This window comes from Amblyomma mixtum, chromosome 4 (genome assembly GCF_055824585.1).
Source record: "Amblyomma mixtum isolate Tamu chromosome 4, ASM5582458v1, whole genome shotgun sequence".
Lineage (NCBI taxonomy): Eukaryota > Metazoa > Arthropoda > Arachnida > Ixodida > Ixodidae > Amblyomma > Amblyomma mixtum.
Window position 1 is genome coordinate 59,924,577 of NC_143015.1, and position 21,589 is coordinate 59,946,165.

Sequence of the window (21,589 nt, forward strand, 5' to 3'; positions counted from 1 at the left end):
GTCCCGTCACCGTTCACATCGCAAAAGAAGGCAGCGCTCGCAGGCGGGCAGTTTGAGCTGACAGCGACAGGCGTTGCAGGCACACCGCCGACTAAGTTTCCAAGGAAGCCACACTGTAGAAGGGCGCCGTCTTGTAATCGAAACACACCACAGAAACAATGGCCACTGTCACTGCTTATGAGCCAGGCATTTTTGCAACGAAGTTAGCAGTGCAATAGGCCGAAAGGTTCGACTCATCAAACGACGGCACCGCACTGCTGACCTCATTATCGTTGTCGACCAGACATCCATAACACATATGCCCCGACGGATCGCTTAACTACCACTCTTGGATGAGAGCGCGCCCACCGGCAGCACACACCGGTAATCCTTCTTCTTTTGCGATTCCAGCACAGTAACAGCGGCGCGCAAGACCGCCCAGCAGCAGCACAAGAAAACAAGCGAAGCTCACGGCGGTGATCTCAGAAACCATGCCGCATGTCGGATAGGCTTTGGATTTGACGCGCTAGACCATGCCCACTCACGCACGCACTCACGCACGCACAAATGTACCGACACGCATATTAATGCGTCCATGCGTCACAAATTTCTCAAGTTTTTAATGCTAATATGTGCACAAGAACTTAATTATTTTTGTAACGAAAGTTTCATTTGGTTTTAGTCCTTTGCTATCGCACTGCCCAAAAGCATAGAGCCCGAAAGAAACGACCTGGAGGAATGCCTGGAGGCGATGCCTTTCTAAACGGGCCGAAGGAAGCCGGAACTGGCCGAAGCGCTAGCCAACGAACGCAGCGTCTGGGGAGGGACAGCATGGCGGTGAGAGTTACTACGTTTGTCGTGGTCCTTTGTGGTGCCGAGGGCATGAACCGTCGCTGGCATGAGCATTTGTCACTCTTCCGATATGTGATGTGCCGACAGCAGTGAAATTCGCTGGTGCGATGTACGAAAACGTGGTAAGGTGCTGAGTAAACCTGTGTTTATAGCGTGCGTCAGCGGGCTCGACGGATAGCGCGTCGTCCTTTGCGCGCCTTCACTGGAAACGCTATGCTGACGGTGGGGCTCATTTCCTCCATGGCGGAGCAGCTGGTGGGAGACCACTACCCGGGTGACATCTCGCATCTTGGGGGTAAGTTAATTTTCTTCGAACCTGTTCATTATTTCAAAGCCTTTGCGCACAGCTGGCCACGTCAACACAGCTAGTACAGAGACGCGTAAACGCAGTGCCTATCGCGGCAGCACGCAGCGCTGAAAGGTTGTTTGCTGGCGGCACACGGGCATGAATGCGCGTGTAGTGTCAGTGGTCACACGGTCATGGTCAGTATGCCATGCAAATATGCACAGCTGATCCGATCGCGGGGTGCACGATATCGGCGCCGTACTGCCGCCGTACTGCCATTCATCTCTCGCCGAGAATGGAATATGTGCCCACCAATAGATCTTCGGCCCGGGCTTTACATTCTCGCCGCATGTTACGCTGTAATTGAAGTAACAGCGCTCGAGCAGTTTAACTACGTAGACTGCGATTCAGCTGTATGCGTTAGGATTGAGCTTCCTCCTCTTTCACTTGTATTTCACTTGAACTTTTATAAATTGTGTATTTAAGGTACGAAGCTGCATATGATCCAGCTGCGTTCGTACTTATAGCCGAGCCAGTGTAGTCGAGCCTTGAATAGCAGAACGGTGAGATAAAAACAAATTGCTCTGAAGTTTTCCGCCTCTATTTTGGCATTCGCTTTTTCATACTTTGGCTCGGAGCTGAAATGGTACAAACAACTGCAAAATGCACACAGGTGCCCTAGCTCCATTTGCCCTAAATCCCGAAGTTGCAGTGAAATTTAAGGGTAATTGAGCCTTTAATATGTACGAAGAATAAACTTGATTGTTTCATGATTGTAACCAATGGCGCAAATAAATCTGACTTTGACTTAAATATGCTGAGGTACCTCTCCAATACCTTATTTGATGTTAAAGGAAAAAGTGTGGTTTTTCTGCAATTGGCACTATTAATTCATCATACCTGTGAGAATGTGAAATCAGTGCTAATCATGCCAGATTTCAAATTGAGGGACGCATGAAGAATTTGAAGCAAACCAGCCTTCTACTGAAAATATCGTTCTGCTGTGGTCTGTTCTTTTGAATGGTGGCATGTATTGTAGAAACGATGCTGGATATCGATATGCAAGTGATGTCTCGTCTGAGGCTAGCTTGTGAATGACTGCCGTGGTTATGAATTTCTTGTTGCCTGGCCCACTTCGAAATGTGGTTAAACAGTTGTGTTCCATTCTGCGACCGGCTCCTTTTTGTGCCTTGCACTTTGCCTTACATGCTTGATTCTAGTCCATTTTTTGCACTGTGCTGCTGTTAAATGTGTCTTTTTACCTTGCAGCAATCTCCACATAGCTTTACCAGCAATGCCTCTTCCAAGCTCTCCAGTATGGCTGTGCCAGCCTTTCACTTGGTGCTAGGATGCCCAGCAAGCAAGCAGGCTTTTGAGGTAAGCACTGAAGACATCTTCCGACACAAGTAGCTTTTATTTTCCTAGTCCACTGCTACTTGTGTGACCCCTCGTTATGTTGATTTTGGCAAGTTAGGTTGCCTATTAAGGGCTCTCTTTTGTTTTTCACCTGCTGCTGTGGCCTACTGCATTGGTGTTCGGCTACTGACCCAAAGACGCGGGATTGAATTGTGGTGGCTTCGTTTCGACAAGGCGAAATGCATATTTGCTCGTGTGTTATGCAGTGTCAGTGCATGTTAAAGAATCTTTGGTGGTCGAAATTTATGCACAGCCCTCCTCTATGAATGGAGCTATTGTTCAACTTTGAGGCATTAAAGGGACACTGATGGCAAGCTGAAGTTGACCTGTGATGATGAAGTTCCGCATCCTAATCACAAAGACGACACTTTTTCTGAAAGTGGAGCTTTATAAGCCAGAGAAAGCAAAACATACAATTTTCATCAGCACCGGCTGATTTTGGAAGTAAATTGCGATGCGCTGACTCCGTTTTTTTTTGGCACAGATTCCAGAGGCTAGGCTGAACTGCCATTCACCTCAGAACGGTTATCATGGAGTCCTTTGTGTAGACTTCATGAGTTCAAATCGAGTGGCGGGAAAATTTTTAAATGTAATTTTTGCGCCAATCATTGTGTTGATGGCCTTTGCGCTGCTGTTAAAACCGGGATAGCAGTATGGTATCCCATAAAACTAGGTTCAGGACTTGCAGGAAGTGGTTTATCACATTCCGCTAGCTTGTGCAAGAAACTACTTCAGGGATATGTGCAGGTGTCTTTAATGTGTTCCTGAGTGAGCACTAATTTGTTAGGGGGAAAGCAGCTTCTAATCTGGCACTACAGTGCCAATGTCGTGAGTGTAAATCATAAGATGACCCATCAGAGTGTACGCCTGATTTCTGTGACACTTCAGTGGTGTATAGAAGTGGTAAACAAATCTGTAAGGTATTTGATGCATATCTCCAAGGCAACGGCTGTATGAGTAGCGAAGCCATTAGTCAATCTTCAACGGAAAGAATTTTCTCTTTTAGATGACGTGCTTGTATATCAGTGACAGTTATTTGTTGTCCTGCCTTTCGCTGGTGTGGGTCATGTGTGGCGCATCTTCATGCGAGCCTTCTTTTCCTTTACAAAAAATTCAATTGATAGTCCAACCTGTTTTCTTCTCTTTTCCTGTGTTGCATCTTTTGGCTGGTTTTAAATCTGTAACTGAGCTCAGACCGTGATAATTACTGCCGGTAAACAGAGCTACTGAATGTGAGCTTGGCATACATGCGTACTGTATATGTGAAAGTGCAGTTTACAATATTCAGAAATGCTTGATAGCCTTAAAAGAATCTAAAATTTTGTTGGAATTCCTATTTGTTCTCTGTTCAAGTGTCGAGAGTTTTTCCGCTTCATCGTGTGATTAGAGCCACTTTGGTACTTAAGCTGAAATCTTTTCTTTAGCCTGCATGTTTCTCACTTTTGGGACAGAAACTTGGAGGCTAATGAAGAGAGTTCAGCTTAAAAGAGTATAGACACCTAATCTTGGTGGCATGTTTTCTTCTCTATAATGGTGCGGAAGACACTACTATGCATGAATCACCATCTGGTATTCGCGTGAGACCGCTAAATAATTTATAATCAACTTTTTCTGCCATCCTGTTTCGGTGAACAATTTGACTATGGCTATGACATCAAAGAGAGGTTATAGGTCACGTGAGGCGTGGGAAAACTGCACTTATAATCGCTGCTTCATCATTTTAATTCGCTACAGCGCTGACGCCAGCATTCCTTAAGAGCCAGAAGTACCAATTGTATTGCAGTTTTTCATGCCTCACGTGACCAATAACCTCGCTTTGACGTCACAGCCATCATTCAGCTGTTGAAACCGAAACAAATACAGCAGGAGAAAGAAATTTGATTATAAATTATTTAGCGGTCATAGGAGGATGCCATGTGGTAATCCTTGTATAATACTTTATGCCTTATTACAAAGAAAAAAACACGTGCCAAACGATAAGGACAGCAAAGTGAGCTATGGAAAGAAAAATGATAAGTCTAACATTAAGAGACCAAAAGGGGGCGGAGTGGGTGAGGGAACAAACGCGGGTTAATGACATGCTACTTGAAATTAAGAGGAAGAAAAGGGCCTGGGCGGGGCTTGTAATGGGAAGACAACATAACCGCTGGTCCTTAAGGGTAATGGAGTGGATTCCAAGAGAAGTCAAGCGTAGCAGGGGGCGGCAGAAAGTTAGATGGGCGGATGAGATTAAGAAGTTTGCGGGGATATGGTGGCCACACCTAGCAAAGGACAGGGTTAATGTGGAGACATGGGTGAGTCCTTTGCCCTGCAGTGGGCCTAGTCAGGCTGATGATGATGGTATGTGTCGCACCTGCTGCTTCGTGCTATCAGCTGGCCCATGCTTGGCCGACCAGACTAGCCAAATTTGTGATGTGGGTTTTCTATTGCACCTGCATTTGTGTACACAGAGGACTTGAATGGTAGCAGGCGATGCTGTGCATGTGTTCACGCCACAGCACACATGACCCACACTGAAAGCTTCTCTGCCTTTAGTAAGACAGCTGCATCAGTCTGGGACATAAGGTATCCCAGTGCTAGAGTATGAGTAAATTGCTCTGGAATTTTAATCTGGTATCAGGTAGCATAGTGCAAAAGAAGGCTAGCGCGGCTGCCTAATATTCTCTTGGGCAGCTGTGTTGGATTTTCAGTGCCTGTTAGTGTAATCCGTGAAAGTTCACTGTAACCCATTCGTTTCGATGTAAATTAGGAAGTCCTAAGAGCCCTGTACTTTTTAATGATAATAACAAGGTAATGCAGTAATTCAGTTGTACCTGTTCTCTTTCAACACAGTAGAGTGCTGCTGGGTCGAGATCACAGTTTTACTTTGTAGGTGTGCTCAGGCTGTCATCATCATCATCAGCAGCAGCAGCAGCAGCAGCAGCAGCCTGACTACACCCACTGCAGGGCAAAGCCTCTCCCATGTCTCTCCAATTAACCCTGTCCTTTGCCACTTGCGGCCACTGTATCCCCACAAACTTCTTAATCTCATCCACCCACCATTTTTTCCTGTGTGTGTGTCTTTTCGCCATTCTGAAATTCTATCATACAAATGGATTGATGCACGTAGTGTCAGGTGCGTAATGTGATACCACCAGCTCACCCCAAGCTGTGCTCAGATTTGCCTCATTGCTGCAGGAGCAATAAGGCAGGCTTGAGGCTGAGTGGTTCAAAAACATGATTTTTCAAGAATGTCTCTGTGGAAATTGCAATTAATCATGTGAATTTGCTTTCATTTTAGGAGCTGCTCACAAGCTGTGCGCCTTTCCATGCTGATCATGCTGGCCAGGTACGCTTATGGTTACATTACTAGGTTGTTTTCATAATGGCAGTTGTGGATTTCTGTGTGGTTTTAAAACATAAATTGTATAAGTATTTGGCCTGCCACAAAAGTATAGTGGTGCATTCAAGGCCAGTGTTACAAAGGGATGTTTTGATTGCTGCAAGAACTTGAAGGCCCCTGTGTGGTCACTGTGGAAGGCCCCCTCCCTACTTAGGAATTGCTATTTGGGTTACTCAGTCATTTGGCAGAGGAATAGTGTATAGAGATAAGGGATGGAAGAATGCTTCCAACTAAAGAAAAAAATCCAGCAAGCAGTCATAGAAGCAGAAGTACAAAAATGGCAAGGCTTTCTCTAATTTACATCGAATCTTTTTCACTTAGACTTCTTATTGCATACAACGGCTGATGCTTGGCTTACACACATATTTTCTTTAGGTATGCAGTAGGTCTCACATTCTTGTATGATATGGTCACGGTGCCAAAAAATGATGGTGGTGTTAGAAAACTCGGAATATAGAGGAATTTTATTGCTGACCTTATGGAGAACTATGGTAGCTGTGCAGTCGTTATAAATATCTTCCAATATTTTCACATAACACTCTTCTACACCCTGATTCCACAATGCCTGCTTGGCAGCTGTGGTTCCACCGAGTCAATTGCTGTCTGGTAGTCAATGAAGGCTATATATTGGGGTTGGTTATATTCTGCCCATTTCTCTATCACCTGATTGATTGCATGAATGTGGTCTCTTGTTGAGTATCATTTACGAAAGCCTGCCTGATCATTTGGTTGATTGAATTCGAAGGTTGTCCTGACTCTATTAGTGATTACCTTAGTAAATACCTTGTAGGCAATCGATAGTAAGCTGATCGGTCTGTAAATCTTCAAGTCCTTGACATCTTCTTTCTTATGAATTAAAATAATGTTCGCATTCTTCCAAGCTCCTGATACGCTCGTGGTCACGAGGCAAGCGTGTACAGGGTGGCTAGTTTCTCTAGCACAATCTCTCCTCCGTCCTTCAACAAATCTGCTGTTACCTGATCCTCACCAGCTGCTTTGCCCCTTTGCATTGCTCCTGAGGCTTTCTTTACTTCCTCCCTCGTTACTGGCGGGATGTCCCATTGCTATGCTCTACTGCCTCTCTCCGTAACGTTCTGATTACATTCACTACTGTAGAGATTTGTGCAGAACTCTTCGGCTACTTTAACTATCTTATCCATATTGCTTATGACATTGCCCTCTTTGTCTTTTAGCGCATACATCTGGTTTTTATCTGTGATTAGTTTTCTCTTCACTGATTTTAGGCTACCTCCATGCTTTAGAGCATGCTAGGTTTTCTCCATGTTAAACTTTCTTATGTTGGCTACCTTGCACTTATAAATAACTTCGATAGCTCTCCTAGTTCTATTCTATCTCTGAAGTTAGACGTCCTCATGCTTTGGCGTTTCTTCATCAGATTTTTCGTCTCCTGAGATAGCTTGCAGGTATCCTCTCGAATGATCTGACCACCTACTTCTGCAGCACGCTCCAATGAATTTAAATATGTGTTTAAAGATAACAGTTGAGGTGGGAGATTGAGCTTCGAGATTTGCACTTCAACTCGGGAGTTATGCCACTGCTACACAGAATACTTGATCACCGTAGAGATATTTCATCATCTCGCACCAAGCTGCTGTGGCGCCACTGTCACAGTTGATAATTTTGCTGGGAAGCTGTTGTAGCGCTCACACAGTTTTGAAAAGGTGGTATTCATTGTTTTTGTGCTATTGGCAACAGTAATAATATGCTTGCTGTAGTGTTTTGTGGCTAGCCTTCTTTTTTTTTAGTGAAATAAGTTGTACATTTCATGTTGAGTATTCTTTGAGCGATTAAATTGCTTTGATTTTATTCCTTCGTGTAGAGTTGCGAGTGCTCCATGTCTGAGTGCAAATTTCTACCACTGAAAAGCCTTCAAAATCTTAATAGATGTCCACACTGTTCTAGGGACTCAGTGGCTATTGGAAATGCCCATTTTGCTGTATTCAAGTGCCACTGAGTTAATAGCCATTTGAAAGCCTTCAAAATGCCTGTGTGACACGGTTATTAGATTTTGTGCAGGTTTGATGCTGAGCAGTCTGCGTGCTTGAGTCGGGTTTTCCAGTGTCTGTATTTCAAACCTGAAACTTTTCGAAATCATCATTAGTTCATTAATGGAAGAAGTACTTGTGCCCTTTTCTCGAATTTCCAGAAAACAGATTAACTGAATTTTTTTGCATATACTCCTACCTTTTTGCAGGTGCTGCATAGTGAGAACCTGTATCAAGACGCCAACCTGCTGGACTTGGAGAAACTGAAGAAATTGTTTAGCCACTGTGTGGCACCCATCATGAGGGATGTGGCATTAATAAAGCCAGTTAAGGTGACCTTATCTATGTCCTTTTGCAAGCATGCTACACACATGAGAACCATCCCACGAAGCACCGTTTCTGCAAAGCTTGTTATCTCACAACATGCATGCTGAATGAGGCAGTGACAGACAGATGGGGAGGCCTTAATGCAGTACATTAGCGTACCGTGTTGAGCAGTGATGTAGGAGCCTTGCAGCCATGCAAGGTATTATCGGCATCATGATGGTAACTCCATTAGACACTGTCTAGTGCTCTGTGAGCCAGACTCGGCTCTTGAACATTCTGAGACTCACCCTTGGCTCTCGGACATTCTGGAAGCCTCACCCGGCTTGCGCATATTACGCGAGGATGTCTCCTGCTGTACGAGCCTTACGCGGCTTGCGCACTTAAGTGAGAGATGTCTCGCGTTTGCGAGCTTGCTCAGCTTGCGCAAATAATGTGAAATATGTCTCGCGTTCTGCGACCTCGTTCAATCGTCGCATTTTGCGTGGCAATAAACACGCAAAGATAGGCACGCAGAATTCACGCTCAATATTTTCAATAGGGATGCTGAGGTGAATACGTTATCTGAAACGAGAGTTTCGGACACGCAGGTCCTGGGGCCCCCGCACGACCGAATTGCACTCAAACATTCTTTTTCAGTTATGGTATGCGTGGCCCATTACGTGTGGCGTCCATATTACCGCTTTTTGCTTGAAAAAGCTACGCAGAGTTCCTTACATTGCCTTCAGTTTCATAATATATTCCAGTACAAAAGCGGTTTTCTGGTAGAGAAAATTGCAGCTATCTTAAAAGTTTAAAACTCTTTCAGCCTCGTTGCCGGCGAGACCGGCGTGTGCTGGGATCCACATGCTCGCCTGCTCCTCATTACCTCGGGGTGCTGCGGGCGCCTCCACAACATCATCTAAAAGCAAAGAAAGTATTGGTACGTTTAGGGATGTAACCGAAGATCTAAAGAAAGACCGGAGGATATATCCGCCACCGGATAGATCCCTGAGTAAAAAGGAGTCGTACGACTGGAAAAGACTCCAAGCTCGAAATTTCTTCTCGCCCCTATGGAGGAGTTGGACGGGTGCCAGAGGGCGGAAGAGGGACGGTGCAGAAACCGAAATTTGTTAATTTTGCGGCCACGTGGCAACATTAGATAACATAATTTGGAGATGCCTTCGTGCCCTGGGGCACGAACGCATCTCCAACAACTCCGTAGCTTATTAGTTTGTTCACCACAGAGTAATCGCCATGAATGAAAACCAGAGCTTTAGTGTTCAACCAAGGACGCTTTCCATGAAAAACACTACTTTTTGACCTCCTTGCGCCGTCACATTTTGCGTGGCGACGACCCTGGTCAGGAAACTGGAAAGTGAAGCTTGTGTGCACACTTTAATGGGACCTGCTGCAAGGCCTGTTAGTACTCCATGTTTGTAACTTTTCTGTTCAAAGTATTTTGCAGTGATTTTTTTGCACGCTCAGTATAAGGATCGCTTCAGTGCGTTAAGTATAAAGGGTGTTAGCAGATATCTGGCATTGGGGACTTGTACACCGGTGACCTGCGAGTTAAACAACATAAAGGGTGGTAGATCTTGGAGGGTTATAACTTGCAGCATTGCTTCGGTAAATAACTTTCTTCGCTGATATTGCACGCTACTAATAGAAATATGTTCTTTAAACTAGTGTCCCCTTGCTAAGCCGCATATTACTCTCAGTAAGTTAGCTTAAACTGTGCTTCATTAATATAAGGTACCCCACCGCGGTGGCTCAGTGGTGACGGCGCTCGGCTGCTGGCCCGAAAGACGCGGGTTCGATTTCGGCCTCGGCGACCGAATTTCGATGCAGGCGATATCCTTGAGGCGCGTCTAATGTGCGGTGTCAGTGCACGTTAAAGAAGCCCTAGTGGTCGAAATTTCCGCAGCCCTTCACCGCGGCATCTCTCACAGCCGGAGTCGCTTTGGGACGTTAAATCCTAATAAACCAAAATACCAAATTACTTGAAAGCGGCTTTCCTGACTTCGAGATATGGCAGAGCAGGATGCTAGGCAAATGTTACCGACAAGAGACTAATTTTGCGTAACCTAATGTCACGTTGCGGGGTGACCATACGGACGCACTGGACAGCAAACGATGTCGTAGAAATCAATCTGGTCTGTGTACGAATGGTTGGTTGGTTTATGGGGTTTAACGTCCCAAAGCGACTAAGGCTATGAGAGACGCCGTAGTGGAGGGCTCCGGAAATTTCGACCACCTGGGGTTCTTTAACGTGCACTGACATCGCACAGTACACGGGCCTCGAATTTCTCCTCCAGAGAAATTCAGCCGCCACGGCCGGGATCGATCCCGCGTCTTTCGGGTCAGCAGCCGAGCACCATAACCACTGTGCCACCGCGGCGGCTGTGTACGAATCAATTCTCCCGTAGGAATTGAACACCATGGACAGCAAATATGCTCATTGGTCGTCGAAGATAAAATCACCGCCCCTATCAGCAACGCTCGGCTTAAAGATAACTTATTCCTTTCAAGATAAGACAAAAAAATGTATCAAATGCTATCTCGAACGTCATAGATACTGATATATAAAAGAGCGATATGTAAAACTGAGATGTAAGACATAGTAGTAGTAGTAGAAGACCTTTGTTCGACCATAATTTACAGGCCGAGCATGTCGACCGCCTGGGAGACCAGAAGTCGCTGTTCTTCCTCCCCTTCAGCGCCAAGCCAGTCGAGCCAGGTGGTGATGGATAAAGAAAGTGGGGGGTAGGAACCCTACTGCTGAGCAGCCGGGCAATATAAGAGGCAATGGGTCAGGTCCGCATAGATACAGGGGCAGTTGGAACAGGAAGGGTCCGATTGAGAGCGATAGAGAAAGAGGCGGGACGCGGGGATGACGGCATTCATTTTATGTAAGCGATATGTAAAAGAGCCAGCAACGATGAAAGAAGAAACATGAGAAAACAAACATAACGTTTCGCGCAAGTACATGACACCTATGTGTCGTGAAATGCATACAATACTCTTCAGTTCGTTCCTCAAATGATGACGCAGTGTTTGCACACGCTATTGCTTATTATTCTCCCTCCATATGCACAAGCGTAAAAATGACTTACCCTGGTGTGTGCTAACCCCCTTGACATTTGTGCTGACCACCATAAATTTTCCCGCGTAAAATTCCTGACAAGTGCACTGATATCCGCCCATATCAAGGACGAGGATACGCCGACTTGCCTCGAGAGAACCACATGCTTGTGGTAAGCCTCAATGTTTAGAATAGCCATCGGCATCTGTCCTTTTCTATTCTTTACACCAGCGGTGTGCATCATAACAGATTTAATACTCATAAGGAGAGGAAAAACATATAAAGTGGTTCTCATAATATCGCTGCCCTTTGGGATAAATGACACTCTGTGAGCACCATGCCTTAGTGAATTCTTAGTCGAATTTTTGGAGCATGTTTTTAGAAGATCACGTCATGTAAAAGTTTCTTAACGAACTTCTGGAGTTCACTTTCATCCTTTGCTCTCATGACATTTATAGTATGAAGCAATTATAACACCTTCTGCAGGTAGTCTTTAAAGATTATTGCCCGTTCTATATCCTCTATGTTGAATGCGCCGCTTTTCAGGCGAATGAACGGTAATAGCTTTAATGTCCCTAGGTTTGCTGGTGTTGCCGAGACCAAATCCATAGCTTTGTTCAACTATTATACATAATATTATGTCATCTCAGTAATCACATACACCAAGAAGGCAGGTATTCTTTTCGCCCATTAGGCCCTAATACTTCGTTTTTTTTTTTAAATATTTAACCGCATATAACACTTTGAAAACACGGATACAAAAATACAAATCCAGGAGCACTTTGACAGTTGCCAAAAAATGCAGGGATGTGGATTTGCAACAGATTTCTTTTTTAGTGGTTCGTGTGAATGCATGCCTAAAAGGTTAGGCAAAAGATTTTGAGAATCAGCTATATTTACCCTCTGTTCACAAGAATGGCATTGCATTTTCTATACGGCATATTTGATAGCATGGCCACAGGGCCTGAAGGCGTTTTAACACAGCACGTCTCAAACAAGAATGAGCAACCTCGTCTATGGTTAAGTGTTGAGAAGACGCCACGGAAGGCACTGTGAGCACATTCAACCCAAGTTTCTTTCCCTTTGCGAAATGATAGAAACTTTAACGCGATAGAAGCATTGCAGAATTGAATACAGCAGGTATTACTAAGTTTGTTTTCAGTTTTTTTATCAGTGCTGCATTTCCTGAAGCTGACATTCCTGAAGCTGACATAGACAAAAAACCTACAACGGCAACCCCACAAATTCACTTTCGGATGTTGATTAGATCCGGCGGCCCAGTTACTGCGCAAGACGCAAACAAAAACCATTTTAGGAAAAGTATGGTTACAAGTCCAAGCACGCGCCTAGAATCAACAAGGGTTAGGCCAATATCTCATTTCTCTCTAGATATGCGAAATTGATAGTACAACTTTTGATCATTTAGGATAGCGCAGTTTTTATTTTCCTTAGATTTACAGCCTAGCATTCGAGAACGAGAGGCGAAAGACAAACAAAGACAAGAAGTTTGCGCAAAAAAAGAAGAGAGAAGAGAAAAGAGAAGCAACTGTATCCAAGGTCTTCGCTTGGACGACAAGGACGTCCCTCGGCTACCGAGTTTGTCGCTAATGCTCAAGTTCATTTTCTGTCATACGCAATCTAAGCGAATCAAAGAACCCACGATGAACATCACAGCGGCCACCCCTGCTCCTCTTGGGACGACAAAAGTAGAAAGAAGGATGGGCCTAAAGAAGTTAGCGAAGCATCCTGGCCGTTTCTACTTTCCTAATTGACTTTGGTCTACAATGCAGCTGTGACGTATACATCCAATAATGTCCTCATCGCCTCCAGGCCTGAGAACATGCAGGAAATGGACGGCAGAAAAATAAAGTACACCTTTCACCGCACTTCACCAGGTGACAAGGCAGAATCCTTGCACTGTGCCTTTCTTGTGCAAACCTTAGACAGTCATTTTGTCCTCGATTAATGCTTTGCACGCTACTGCTTGCGCAATGCGGGTACAATCATGGGTCCTACGACATTTCCTCTTTCATTCGACCTGCAGTGTAAGAAAACCTTACCCGGCAAATTACTCTTGGATAAAGGTGTCTGTGCGTTTCAGCTAGGGACAAAGAAAAAAGGAAGCTACAGAGATAACTGTCAGATATTCAATACCAGCTGATTGCACTGGGATTCCATAGTTCTCTTTAAAAATGTAGACATTTGTTCGTCTATGTTTCCTTTTAATTTATTTTCTTCCCGCTTTTCTCCATCTGCTCTTCTGTGCACAAAAGCAGCCAAAGTAAATAAGAGAAGTGGAACTAGGAAGAAAACAAAAAGAAATAGAATAAAAGATTTGTTCATAGATATATTGGAATGCTACCGTCAGCGATTAGTTCTCTAACTTTTTGCTTTTCGTAATAAATGCGAGCCGTCTTTTCGTTTATCTGAAACTAAGCTCGTGAATTCGCATTCTTTTATTTCCAACGTTAGTATACCACGAGAGTATTTTTTTTTAGTTCGGAAACAGGGGCCACTATACGAGCCCTAAGACCAAATTCTTTTCTCCTTATTGGGCCAACAAATATAGAAACACTATAGCCAAACGGGCGAGTTGGTGGTACATATTGAATGCCAACAGCGCAAACGACGCAGACAAAGTAGAAGAAAACACAGGACAAGCGCTGTTCCGTGTTTTCTTCTACTTTGTCTGCGTCGTTTGCGCTGTTGGCATTAAATATAGAAAGGCAAATGCGCACTCGTTATTCAATTTTCTGGCTCATGGTTTTACTCAGCTTCCTTAGGCGCTAATGTCAGGACCTTTATTCGAATTATGCCGTTATAACTAGCTATTGTTTTGCTAAAGCAAAACGTCAAATTACTGACTAGTGCGTCCTGTGAAGCAGCCCACTACTAGCCAAAGTACATATTCGACCGAATGCGGCGTCCCGTAAAAGACGGCTGAATCTTTAACAAGGTGCTGCAGTATCATACTTGTGCGTATACATGCTGCCACAAACATGTGTTCACAAAGGCACTGAAATCATGTACTTATGTATTTTGTACCCAAGCAACTTAGTTGTGCAACTGTTCAGACCGTAAAGCCTTACTCTCATCCGTGTAGAATGGTGCTTAGGGCTTCTGTGAAGCTGCCAATGTCGCGAGAGTTGAGAACGAGAGGCCACCTTCGAAGGTTTATAGCGTTCTAGGTGCGGTGGCTCAGTGGTTATGGCTCTGGGCTGCTGGCACGAAAGACGAGGTTTCGATTCCAGTCCCGGCGATCGAATTTCGATGGAGGCCAAATTGTAGAGGCCCGTGTACTGTGCGATGTCAGTGCACGCTACTTTAAGAACCCCAGGTGGTCGAAATTTCCGGAGCCTTTCACTACGGCGTCTCTCATAGCCTTAGTTGCTTTGGGACGTTAAACCCCATAAACCAAACCAAACCAGACAGGGATGCAGCGCAAGAAATGTCATTTCGATTAAAAGTATTATTTCTCGATTTGCGATATACTAGTCCCTTATAATATTAAGGAAGCCGTGCTGCTAGTTTAGTCGTGATCTGTGCACTAGACACGTAGAAAATCGAGAGTTTTCCTCGGAACCGCGGCGCGCCAGGTGTCGACGGCATTGAACACAAAATTCGTTTACAACGTGTTTCGGTGCCGGAGATAGACGTGTCGTGGTTCATTCTTTTCTTTTGGTCCTTTCTGGTCTGTTGACACATCTTTCATGCCTGTAGGATAAGGGCGATAAAAACATGAATATAAGCGTCGCAATTTACGAACCAAATTTGGTAGGCAATGGAGAAATAAATTTGTGACAAGCGCGAACGCAGCTTGCGGGCTTTTAAGAGGAATTTACAACCTTTGCTCACCATAATAGCGCATATATATATATATATATCGCAGCATGCTTCTCTCATATTTAGTTATGACCATTTTATGACCTTAGATAAATTGGGCCGAACGAGTGGTTATGTTCTCACAATCCGAGTTTGAGTTAGAAGCGTGAGAACTTCGCAGCTGTGTGAACTGGGAGATCGGTTGCTGCGAAACTTTCATGCGATGAGGAAATAATAAAAGAGTGAGCTGAAGTTAAGCGAATTTGAAAGGCAAGGTATTCAACCATGAGCTCTCGGGTGTTTCACGTTTCTCGTTGAGTAGTAGCTCCGAGGTAATCCGTATAAACACACTGGGGATACACAGGAATATTTATTACAGTTCCTCATGTGTGAGAGTTTTTCGCACTGCATAGTTTACTGTCCTCGCAGTTTCTGTCGACCAGTTGGTTACACTACAGTGTATTATAGTTTACAAAAGGTCGCAAGGCATGTGCAGTACTATATTGACCACCTCATACGTACACGTGATACTAAATGGGCCTCCTTGTTCCTTTTACAGTGGCTGAGGAGGAACTGATCTCAAAAGGAGAAGTAATCATTGACCGGAAGTAACCCTTCCGTTGAGAAGTAAACCTTAGGGTATCCAGACTCGGCTCCTAACATCTTCGGCTGTTCATCTCAATAGTTCACTCTACCATAGCGTTATTTCATGTTGTTGGCTCCCCTTATTGCATTTTCGCAGAGACTCCCTCGTAAGGAGAAGAGCCGTTATGGCGCCTGGGGCACATTTTTTTTGGTGAACACTCCTTTGCTGAGGTTGCAGTATGAGCTAAGCATCCTGCTTTTGTTTTAAAACGCCACCAAAATGCATATGAGTGCAATATTAAAATATGCGTGTGAGGATCTACCCAAATTCTTGGCGATAGACACTATCTAAGAAAAAATAATAGTTTATTGTTGTGCAGCCTAATGTAAGAACTTATTCGCGCAATGTGCAGTAATTTGTTGGATGAAAATATATCAACTTACAGCAGCTATTGTGAAGATTTTTAAAACTTAAGCGCTGAGCGCTTCGCTCACATTTTCATCTTAGTAAACTATATAACACTTTACGATGAATTAGACGAACTCAAACATGAGTATTTTTTTTATTTTACGGAGATTGCACATGTCTAGGCAATTTCCGCTCCCTGCTTTCTCCCTTATCATGCGGTACTGTAAGATTCAAAAACACAGAAAGTAATCAATTTAGCTAAATACTTTTAGCTAAATACTTATTTGACATCACATCAGACAGAAATTCATTTACACTTGTCAAACCATATTCACGTGATGTAAAGGTGACAATGCGATATTGTTTATTTAAAATGAGAAACAATTTCGGCTATTATAACGCCGACGCTACATCCCCACGAAACAAAAAATTGCTATAAAATCGAAGTACCAAACAGTTATAGTAGGTATATGAAATCGGTCGACAAGGAGGATCTTGCAGCGCTTTATACTCAGCATTACCTTCCTTTATCACGTCCTTCACCTCCCTAATTCGGCACGCAATGTACAATAGGCCTTCGGCATCTCATTTCGCCTTTTATTTCTACTGCGCAAAAAAGACCCTTTCTGAAGCTAAAAAAAGTAGCTCTTATACTCGGAATAAATCAAATGCTCTAAAGAAGAGAACATAACAACAGAAGAATGACAACCTAATGAAACAAGCAAAGGTTCTCGGGTGTCAGCTCAAGGCCAACTTTATTGACTTCAGTATATCAACTGCTATCACTTGTTCTGTCCAAAGGATTTCGACAACCATACAGAGCCCCAGGCTTTCGGAACGAGTCGGATGTCTAAAGCACGGAAAATTCACGAGCACCTCGCCTCATCTATACATGCGTCATACATTCGGTATACAGTTTGATACTAAAATCCAATGGCAGTCCCACTTTGTAATAAGTGACGCGCTTACACAAATGCATTTTTAGTGCTCTAGCTGTCCTGGCCGTGGTGAGCAATTTCAGTGATCAGTTTGTGATCCTTCTTCATTACAATAACAGATAAAAATCGAAAGCAAAAACCTCCGCGAGTCGAATTCGAACCCTAGAATTTCTCGTGGCTAGACAGTGCGGAGAGTGATATCCACGACGAGTCCAGAGGCAAGTTTTTCCGCATTTTGCGTCCAAAAATCCACGGCCGCTCTGAAGAACTCATCATAGCGCCCTAATCTTCTCTGCTTCTCGGCGGCTCCTATGATTTGTTCACTTCGCACAGGCATGGTGACAGTAAGGAGGCATTGTATTTTCTTTTCCTCAATTTTGTCTGCTTTTCAAAACGAATAAAAGAAACGCTAAGTAAGCACTACCCTGTACCGCCGAAGACGTCACACAAAGTTTGCACTGTTTCACATTAGTCCTTTTAATGTATCCTGTAACCGCCGACACCCGTCGCAGAGTAATGATAGCTGCTCCTTACTCTCGGTGATGGTACGCTCCTTCAAGATCAAACGAAAGCATTTATGCACATCCAGTCTAGGCTATCGGCTCTTATTGCCTCTGTAAGCGAGCACAATAAACACTAGCCTCCCTCTCTGCCACGGAAGCTTGGTTCATTGGTATGAATTGATGCATCGAAGTTTAAAACAACTCTTTATTGTCGCTGCACTAAAGGAAATAATGCACCAGATAACGGTCGATTGCTGCGAGGTTGAGATGGAAAAAGAAGTCAAAGCGATAAGTAGATAGATGTATTAGAAGGCACTAAGTGTGAAATGAACTTAAGCAACAAAAACAGCCAACACTTTCCGTTCATGAAATTGCGTTTAGTTAATAAAGTTGCTCTGCTTAGAAACTAACCGTTAATCTCATCGCGACAGATTGTTCTGCAGTGCTTTGGATGGTGCTTCCTGTGTGACGATCAATACAGCCGAGATCCTTGAGCAAAGGGCACCTTGCCATTGTTACTGGGTTTCTCAACACTGCGCTCTCCAAACAGAGTGTCGTTTGCACAGGGCATCGTTCAAACATCAGCGCGGCCCAAGTTAAACAAAGGATCTGTAACCGCTGCTCAATCGTGCTGTACGCCAGTTCAATCTAACTCGGGCAGCGTTTGAACACTTGTTTACCTGCGGGTTCAGGTTCCAGCAGTGTAGAGAGCGGTTAAACAGTGTCCTGTTGCGGGTGGCTGCAGAGTAACGCACGCAAACTGTTCAGACAGAACACGACTCTCATTTGTGTTTCTTTTCATTAGAAACAAGCCCAAAAAGACGCATCACACCTTAGCCAGGCCTCAACTGAAACACTTTGTGGGAGTGTTTTTCCTCGTCTGAGTAAAAACTAACGCGTCAAACTTGAGTATGTACGCAGCTTTTTCTTGTTTCATCACATTCGGCTTGTACGTTGCAAGCATGTGAATTTTATTAATAGCGCGTGAGTCTGAAATACGTGTATTACATGGCTCAGAAATCATTTTAAATGCAGGTTTTGAAAGCTCAGAAATTAGGTTGATATTTTGTTTTGATCAAGAAAAATAAATAATCAGACGTTCACCATTAGTTTGAAGATGGTAGTGCCGAATGGTATACTAGATCGGGCGTAAAGCTTCTGCGAAGTAGTTCCGTAGTATATCTATGTAATCGCTGTAATTTAAAGCCTTTGTAAACAAATGATTGTCGATTTGCGTAGTTATTCCAAATTTGCATTGTTTATAGTCTACCTGCCACCTAGGTCATGTGGCGTCGTGACGTCATCATATGCACGCGCCTTGGTTTCTGTGACAGCTTCGCAATAAAGCAGGGATAACGGGCCCCTCTTTCACGTTCTTCTATCTGCTCATCCGCTTAACGAGGGCCTCGGTTTTGGCAATCTTGATGCTATACGTAGCATAAGAGACTTTTCGCACAACTTCCGCTCTTACCGTTCGATCACATTGTTAATACAGGAGGCACAAGGCCACCGCTTAAAGCCCTGCCTCGCATAAAATCTGCCGTTTTATGCAAAAAAAGAAAAAAAAGGCTTTACAAAGCATGAGGTGCACCACTTCGCGCTTTTTAAGAATATTTAAAATTTCAAAAACATTCGAGATTTTGCATATCGCATCTTGAAGAATTTGAGAAATGTTAATTGAAACGCTCGCTGCAGTGAACAACAACAAAACTTCCGTGCTCAGTCCCGTAAGAAGCAGGTATGGTGAATCGGCTCAACAATTTAAGGTGCCTGATGCTTCGCACATAATTTAAAAGCATAGGGAGAGCCACACTGAGTCTCTCGGGTAGACACTGTTAGCACTTTTTCGCAACTACCGAGACCTGCAAATGTTTTGTCTGCCTGCAGCTCTTTGACTCGCTCCATCGGACACTTTCCGGAGATGTTTGGTTTTCAAGAGACCGTCTTTTAGCTTCTACGCTGTAAACAATGGTAAGAAAGCCGCTCCTGTTTGGCGTTGTGTTCTTGAGAAACAAGGGTATGCTCCGGTAGTCTAGTTGTTTTCCCTTTTGGGTGGCTGCACTTTCTATCCGTTCAGGCCGAAAAAAGCGTGGCGTGGAATGCCTTTTTTCACTGCACAGCACACCGATTCCTGCCTTGTCTCAATGTCAGACACGTGGCGGTCAGCAGAGAGCAACTGCCTGCAGCGACTCGTGAGGCGGAAAAGTATGGAAATGATGGAATTGAAAAGCTTCGACGGTTGCTTTCGCTTTCTCTCTCTGACAAAAATATCGGTGAGAACAGCCGTGCCTTGTAAAAATCTACAGCAAAACAGTAAGTCAACAAGGCTCGAGAAAGCTAAAACAAAAGAAAAAAAAGGCGCCTAGCCCAAGACATTATCTCTCCAGAGGCGTCTGGAAACATTCAAGATGGGTTCGTAATCGGTTCAGGCAGTTATCTCGTCAGCTTGGAGGGTGCCTTTTGTAGCTTTTCTCTTTCCTTGTTCTTCTCGGTACTACACTTGTGCAGGCGGACTTCTGCTGGCCTACTACGTTGCCTGCATTCGCGCTTCTTTCGCTACCTCTTGCTTCCAAATAAATGATGAAGGCGTGTTCTTGAGGCATATTCCCACCATCACTTCTATATTAAACGACCAGTTCCTAGAGTATGATATACAAAAAAAGACTTCGAAAACTACACGGTCTACTCAAATTGTGAGTACGAGCATCGTGCTTGTGAAGTTGTGAGGTACATATCTCCAAATTGCCCTTCAGTGCTCCGAAATTGTTCCGACATAAGCTTAGCGGCAACAAAACACGCACTGCTTCGGTATCCCTTTGACAGGAGGCAGCACAAATATACTAAAAGCCTTCTTTAAAACCGGCTTTCAAGCGCTGGAGCTCTGGGTTTGCTATGAATTCCACGCACAACGGATACCTTGGTGCTTTAACCACAGCTGAAGACATTCACGGCAAGCTTGCTTCAGTCCTATTATCCCTCTACTATCTTCTTACGATGGGGAGCATCAAGAGCGCTTTCATAGCGAGCACCTTAGAGCGCGTGCAATGCAGGACTTTCCCGTGGGAAGCCGGCAGGTGCTCACTGGTAAAGAAGGAAAGTTGTTGTCCATGGCCAGCACTCGCATGCTTCTTTATGCAGGTTTTCGGAACGCATAGCACAATCTGAAACCTGTGTCGAAGCTCGCCTTTAAGGTTATTGTGTTCCAGTTGCATTCATCTCTTTTACTCTTTACAGTTTTAACCTCCGTTCAAAGTTTCGAGATTGCACGGTCTTTTAGCAGACCTCACTTTCGAAATATTTCTAGTTCGTTGAGTGTAATGCCATGGAAGATTTGCGATATAAATCCTTCATGCCAGCGCGTTGATAGCCTTTTTCGATGTAGTGGCGTAGTGTGAAGCATGGGAATAGAAAGCAATCCTGAACACATGTCGTTTCAGCATTGCCGGGAAAGCATCAGAACTCCAGAGTCCCTTCATTACCAACTGGTGTTGACATTTAACCTCACCCATTTTTCCTGGATGGATCTTGAAGACTGCAATTTCGTACAAGCCCTCATTTCCTGAAATCCATTAAAATGTTAAGAACTCTAAAAATCCGTTGATGAACATGCAAAATGTATAAAAAAACAGGTGGATTGCTTACTACATAAACTTAACGACATCTGTAGGCCCGAAAAAAAATTGAAAATCGTTTCCTTGGTTCTTTCCTACAGGATAAATATGGATCGACACATAGTGAAGCGTATTTATTAACAGATCATACTGCCTGCCTGACCGAAGCTGCCCTTCACGGCATAAAGGCCATGTCATGAAGTGATGGCGTAATTTCTGTTTCGGCTGAAAGATAACATTTCACTGCGTCTAAAAAAAACAAAAGCTTCGTTGCTTCTTCATGTATCCTGGAAATTCAAACAGGCGTAAGTTGCCTGATTCACGGTGGTATTTGCGAAGTTCTTTGGAAGACGACAGAAATAAAGAGGGTTGATGTTTTTGTAGGAAGTCGGGAAAGACAATGCCAAGAGCT

The 21,589-nt window shown here is 44.1% G+C and overlaps 1 protein-coding gene across 2 annotated transcripts; it reads left to right on the forward strand.

Moving 5' to 3' along the window:
- The first annotated feature begins 837 nt into the window (after window positions 1-837).
- LOC149346573 (uncharacterized) lies at window positions 838-10,987 on the forward strand. Of its 2 annotated transcripts, XM_089585419.1 has the most exons (5): window positions 838-1,126; window positions 2,387-2,494; window positions 5,814-5,861; window positions 8,131-8,253; window positions 10,889-10,987. In XM_089585419.1, the coding sequence occupies exons 2-5, from the start codon at window positions 2,435-2,437 to the stop codon at window positions 10,976-10,978; spliced, it is 321 nt and encodes a 106-aa protein (XP_089441545.1). In that variant the 5' UTR covers window positions 838-1,126; window positions 2,387-2,434; the 3' UTR covers window positions 10,979-10,987. The 2 variants fall into 2 exon arrangements, with proteins under 2 accessions (XP_089441545.1, XP_089441543.1); XM_089585417.1 differs by lacking the exon at window positions 10,889-10,987 and having other exon boundaries at window positions 8,131-8,359.
- Window positions 10,988-21,589: the final 10,602 nt, after the last annotated feature.

Coding starts and splice junctions, on each gene's coding strand:
- LOC149346573 (XM_089585417.1), top strand. CDS start 2,435: ATGGCTGTGCCAGCCTTTCACTTGGTGCTAGGATGCCCAGCAAGCAAG. Junction 2,495..5,813: donor CAAGCAAGCAGGCTTTTGAG/GTAAGCACTGAA, acceptor CTTTCATTTTAG/GAGCTGCTCACAAGCTGTGC. Junction 5,862..8,130: donor ATGCTGATCATGCTGGCCAG/GTACGCTTATGG, acceptor ACCTTTTTGCAG/GTGCTGCATAGTGAGAACCT.